The sequence below is a fragment of the Pteropus vampyrus genome, unplaced genomic scaffold (genome assembly GCF_000151845.1).
Source record: "Pteropus vampyrus isolate Shadow unplaced genomic scaffold, Pvam_2.0 Scaffold371, whole genome shotgun sequence".
Taxonomy (NCBI): domain Eukaryota; kingdom Metazoa; phylum Chordata; class Mammalia; order Chiroptera; family Pteropodidae; genus Pteropus; species Pteropus vampyrus.
The window spans coordinates 495,188-501,018 of NW_011889152.1; the positions used below are offsets into that span (position 1 = coordinate 495,188).

The 5,831-nt window shown below is 59.7% G+C and overlaps 1 protein-coding gene across 1 annotated transcript; it reads left to right on the top strand.

Annotated features, from left to right (window-relative positions):
• Positions 1 to 401: 401 nt before the first annotated feature.
• CBX8 (chromobox 8) lies at positions 402 to 5,177 on the top strand. Its single transcript, XM_011379718.1, has 5 exons — positions 402 to 581; positions 969 to 1,012; positions 1,195 to 1,260; positions 1,386 to 1,452; positions 1,889 to 5,177. The coding sequence occupies exons 1-5, from the start codon at positions 513 to 515 to the stop codon at positions 2,762 to 2,764; spliced, it is 1,122 nt and encodes a 373-aa protein (XP_011378020.1). The 5' UTR covers positions 402 to 512; the 3' UTR covers positions 2,765 to 5,177.
• The last annotated feature ends 654 nt before the right edge of the window (positions 5,178 to 5,831 follow it).

The window sequence follows — 5,831 nt, forward strand, 5'->3', positions numbered from 1 at the left end:
GAGGGACGCTGAGCACTGAAGGGACGACTTGGCGGCGGGGGAGGGGGCCAAGGCGAGGACACAGGGCTGACGGCCCCCCTCGCCAGCCCCGCAGACTGACAGCGGCCGGGCCGCCCTCTCCGCGACGTCACTTCCTGTGGCGGCCCCCACCCCCTCGCGCTCGGTCTCTGGAGTCGCCTCAGACTCCGCCCCCTGGCGATTGGAACGCGGGTCACGTAGCAACGCGGGGGAGAAAGGGAGAGGGGCGTGGCCCGGAGCTCGCCCAATCAGCGCGCGGGGGAGCAGGCCCTGTCCGCTAGGCTTTAGCAACGTCGTTAGCAACACGTGGGGCGGGAGGAAGCGCGGGGCGGGAGCGGAGGAGGGAGCAGAGAGCTGGAGGGGGGCGGGGAGGGAGCGAGCGCGCGGGAGGGGGAGGAGAACTGACGTCAGCGAGAGAGTATTATGGTCTGTCGTGCGCTGGCTGCTGCTTTTCTGCTCCTGGAAGCGGCCAAGGGGGGAAGCGGCGAGTCAACATGGAGCTTTCGGCGGTGGGGGAGCGGGTGTTCGCGGCCGAGGCCCTCCTGAAACGGCGCATACGGAAAGTAGGTGCCCCGGGCCTTGGGCCGAGGCCGGCCGGGCCCTCCCCTCCCCGCCCGGGTTCCCTCCCCTTGCTGCAGCCCAGCTTCCCTTCCCCCAGGTCCCAGAAGCGGCCGCGGCCGTGGCGGCGGCGGCGGCTCTGAGCCCAAGCGCTTTCCTTAGACTTGCAGCGATGCACAGATTGCATGGGTGGGGGGCGGGGTGGGGGATGAATGCCGGTGCATGCACTTTGTGCAGCGTTTCATGCAGGGGGTGATGCAGTGGGCGCGTGCCTTTCGCGATGGGATTTCGCGCATTCATTTGGTGCATGCATTTTTTTTTGCATGTATTTTCTTGTGTTCTCGCCATGCATTTCTCCCCGTGCACACACATTTCCCCCTTTGCATCCGCAGGGACGTATGGAATACCTCGTGAAATGGAAGGGCTGGTCGCAGAAGTAAGTAGGTTATATGCAGTTCTCAACCCGGCTGTTATTCGGGAGGTTTCTTTCTTCCTCTTTTTTTCCTTTACGTTGAAATACAATACAATGCAACAAGAAAAGTTGCAGGCACACACACACCCCCGCCGCTCTTTCCCTGTTCCCGGGACTGACGCCCACTTCTTCCTGATTCCCTCTAGGTACAGCACATGGGAACCTGAAGAAAACATCCTGGATGCTCGCCTGCTTGCAGCCTTTGAGGAAAGGTACAGGCCCTTCCAAGTCTCAGCTTCTCGCTTGGGAACACGGAGGGTGGCTTCTCTCCAGCCTGGACTGGAGTCCCATCAGATTTCTTTACTCACACCCATTTTTCCCTCTCTCCTTTCTCTAGGGAACGAGAGATGGAGCTCTATGGCCCCAAAAAGCGTGGTCCCAAACCCAAAACCTTCCTCCTCAAGGTGGGATGGCGTTGTCCAATGGGGGGCGGCAACTGTTGTGTCAGTTTGTGGGAAGGGGGCCCTGAGAGCTTGTGAACCAATGGGGTGTCCACACACTTTGCCTATTTGTAACCTAGGATGGAGTCCCCAGACGGGCTCTCACCGGGTCAGTGGCAGTGCCAAGGGGTGTCCTGGGGGGAGAGCCTTAACCTGTCTAGAATTTCTACGCCCACGGCCGTCCCAAAGAGACATAATCAAATACAAGAAGTGTGCTTGCTGCAAATGGCTATTCCAGACAAATTCTCTATCCCTTCCCCCAGATTGCTGCCCTTCAGCCCCGCCCCCACCTGTGGAAATTCCGAGGCGTCAGAGGGAGGCCAGGACTGGAAAAGGGGTCCTAAGCGGGGAGGGTGGGCAGGGGCCTTCTCCACTCTTGATGTCACCTTCTCTCCTGCAGGCTCAGGCCAAGGCAAAGGCCAAAACTTACGAGTTCCGAAGTGACTCTGCGCGTGGCATCCGGATCCCCTATCCTGGCCGCTCACCCCAGGACTTGGCTTCTACTTCCCGGGCCCGCGAGGGCCTTCGGAACATGGGTCTGTCCCCGCCCGGGAGCAGCAGCAGCACCAGCAGCACCTGCCGAGTGGAGCCCCCTCGAGACCGTGAGAGGGACCGGGAGCGAGAGAGGGACCGGGAGCGAGAACGGGGTGCCAGCCGCGTGGATGACAAGCCCAGCTCGCCAGGCGACAGCTCCAAGAAGCGAGGCCCCAAGCCCCGGAAGGAGCTCCTGGACCCCTCCCAGAGGCCCTTGGGAGAACCCAGTGATGGCCTGGGAGATTACCTCAAGAACAGGAAGCTGGAGGACGCCTCTTCTGGGGCAGGAAAGTTCCCAGCAGGCCACAGCGTGATCCAGCTGGCCCGAAGGCAGGACTCGGACCTGGCCCAGTGTGGCGTGGCCAGCCCCAGCCCAGCTGAAGCCACAGGCAAGCTGGCCGTGGACACCTTTCCTGCCAGGGTCATAAAGCACAGGGCCGCTTTCCTGGAGGCCAAAGGCCAAGGTGCCCTGGACCCTGGTGGCCCCCGGGTCCGGCATGGCTCAGGCACCCCTGGCTCTGTGGGAGGCCTGTATCGGGACATGGGGGCTCAAGGGGGAAGGCCCTCCCTCATCGCCAGGATCCCAGTGGCCAGAATCCTGGGGGACCCAGAGGAAGAGTCCTGGAGTCCTTCTTTGACCAACCTGGAGAAGGTGGTGGTCACTGACGTGACCTCAAACTTTTTGACCGTCACCATTAAGGAAAGTAACACGGACCAAGGCTTTTTTAAAGAGAAAAGATGAATTGCTGGGGTGGGCGATCCCAGGACAAGAGCAGGATTGAGAGAGAGCGGGAGCGCAAACATGGCATAACGCTTTTTATTTCTGGGTGGGAGGCGGCCTTCTGGCCGGTCCCCTCCCCAACTTCACACAGCCAGCCCCTTCATTCCTCCTCCCTCCTCCTCAGTTTTGGTTGGAAGATTATCTCTAGAGTTATATTTTCTATTAGATGTAAATATCTTATTTAAGAAAAAATATCTAAATATATATATTTCAACTCTTGAAGTTGTTTTATTTAACAAGGAGAGAGAGACTTTTAGTTGGGGCAGACAGGCTGAGTTGGGGCAGGAGGGGCCCCTCAGCCACCCAGAGCACTAGGGAGGCTGGGGACCCGGGTACCGGGCCTCTCGTAGTGTCTGGAGGGACTCAGCTGGCCCACCTCACCCCTCCTCCCTTTTCCCACAGCTCCAGGCAGACCCCTGGAACTAACGCAGGACCCGGATTTTTTCTCTCTTCCCATTGGCCGGCCAGGCCAGCAAAAGGTTGGCTCCCCAATCAGGAAAAAAGGGGGGTGGGGTCAGTCTGTTTTTCTTTTTCCTTTTTTTTTTTTTTTTTTTTAAGATTAAGAAGTCTTAGGGGAAAAAAGAGTATTAACTTGAATCACTTTTCTGTGTGTGACGTTGAAGGTAACAAGTCGCGGGTGGGTGTGGAGCAGCAGACCCTCCCCCCAGGACCACGCCAGGAAATGCACTTTACGGGAGGTGTGTGTGTGTGTGACACACGCAGATCAGATCGTGTGTGTGTCACGCGGCTAAAATCTCCCGGTTCCCTCGGTTCCTTTCCTCACTCCGCCGAAAGAAAAGAAATCCAGCGAATCTGTTTACATTCCCGAGATGCCAGGATAAATTGGGAGGATTGCATGTCGGTGCCCAGAGCCGGAGACAGTTGTTTTACAAGAAAAGTGTTTGGGGGTGGACCTTGCCTTTCGCGTCCTCTAGCTTCGCCAGAAGAGACGGTGGGCCCCACCTCCCGGGAAGCGTTGGACTCGCCTCCCTCGGCCGCGGAGGGCGGGCCGCCAGCTCGCGGATGGACGCACGGCCAGACGGGCCTACCCTGCGGACCCACGGCGGGAGGCGCGGCGACGGGAGCGGCTGGGAGCCCGGGCTTCGCACCCAGGCCCCGGCCGCGGCCTGGCTGCGAGTGCGGTGGAGGGTCCGGGCCCTGGGCTGGGAGCCCGGCAGGGCGAGGGGCAGGCGCAGCGAGGCGAGGTTTGCATCCAAGAATGCGCATCAGAAGTTTTGCTTTTTCCTCCCCCCTTTTTAAAAGCAAAAGCTATAATTTATAGGTCTTTTCGATTCGCCGAGTGTTCTCTATTTGAACTCGACATTCAAACTCCGCCAAAGGGGGAGGGAGGACTGGGAGCCAGAAGGGAGCCGGCCACGGCGGGGGAGGCCGTGCGCCGCGGCGGGTCCCTGGATGCCCCCACCCTGCCCGGCTCGTGACCACGCTGCGCTCCGAGGACGCAGAACGCGCGCCCCTCTTTTGATTCAAAAGCACAAATCTGCAGACCCCCCCACCCACTTCGAGGACTGATCCTGCGGCCTCCCCGCCCTCCCCCGTCCTTAAAGGGCCAGCGGAGAGCCAACTTCCCATTACTCGTCCAGGGAGGGACGTGGGGGCCCTGCGCGCTGGAGGAAGCAGACTCCAGGCCAGCGACGGGGGGAGCCACGGCTAAGGGGGGAGCTTCTCTGTGGGGGCACTGGGGGGAACCCCGGCCTTGTCCTCCGCACTCCCCATATTCCCATCTCCCGTTTCTCAGCCTCTCTCCAGACTTTCTTGCCTTTAAAGAGGGGGCGACAAAGAGGAAAGCGACGTGCTACAGGATTTTGTTTTTGAATATTAAATTGCGCCTATAAAGAGAAGCCCCTGGGACGGGGATTTTTATCTGTTCACATTTGTAAAACTGGTATTTTAGACTTTGTATAAAGAAGCGCCGTTGACTGAGTGTATCTATTTAAATGTCGACGCTATTTTCAGATGAAACTTCATTGAAGGGACCTGTTACCGAGTGGACGGTAACTTGGGGACACGTGTCTGCACCTGGCTGCCGCTTGCCCTCCCTCCCTCCCTCGGCCAGCCCGGTTCTGCCTCCACCGCCCCTCTGTCCTGCTGTCTGTCTGTGGCCCTATGTCTTCTTCGCTCGCTCTTGCGACGCTGACCTGGGGGGTGGGTGGGCAGGGACGGGGGTGCGTGGCTGGGAGTCTGCAACCGCGCGGACGTGCGCCTGTTGGGTTTATTTAATTCTAAGATTTGTGCAAATCTTGACTCGATCTCCGCCTCAGCTCGAGAGTGAAGCTCCGTACCTTTCTTCTGCGGTCGTGAATGTCTGTATCCAATACTGCTTTTTACGTGTCTAAATATATACTTTGTAAATAGAGACGTGTCTCGGCTTTATTCCTTTTTTCCCCCTCTGGAGCGAGGGCAGAGGCGCCCGGGGAGGAGAGGACCCTTCCCTCCTCTCTCATTACCCACCCACCTCCCACTCTCGCGCCCATAGCCTGGGACGCTCTCACACCCAAAGGTCCTTCCCCAAGCAGAGGGACTCCCACTAGTAGGAGAGAGAGGTGGGCTTGGAGGGGAGCAGAGTCTGACCCTCCTCACCTCCTGGAGGGAGGTCCTGGCTTACCTCACCGACTCCCTGCACTTCTCTGGGACCGGGCCCAACTCGGGGACCCCGGGAGGATGGGTGCGACTTCTGCGTTCTCCTTTCTTCTGGCGGGTCTCCCCCAAGTGCGCCCCATCCCTAGGCCCGACGTCGTTGGTGCCTGAGGCCCAGAGCCTCGAAGCCGGGCTCGCAGGGCGTTCCTGCCTGCTCCGCGGTACTGTCGTGGGACCAGCCCCCCAGGCCCACCCAGGCTCGCCAGCGCTCCCCGAAATGCAGCGCCTCGCGCCTATTGATTGAGGAATTGAATTCGCGGGTATTGCTAGGCAACTGGCTGCTTGGAGCCGGCGCAGAGCAAGCTGATGTGATTAGTGAACCCAGAGCTGCCGCAGCGCAGCCCCACGCCCCCCCCACCAACCCGTCACCCCC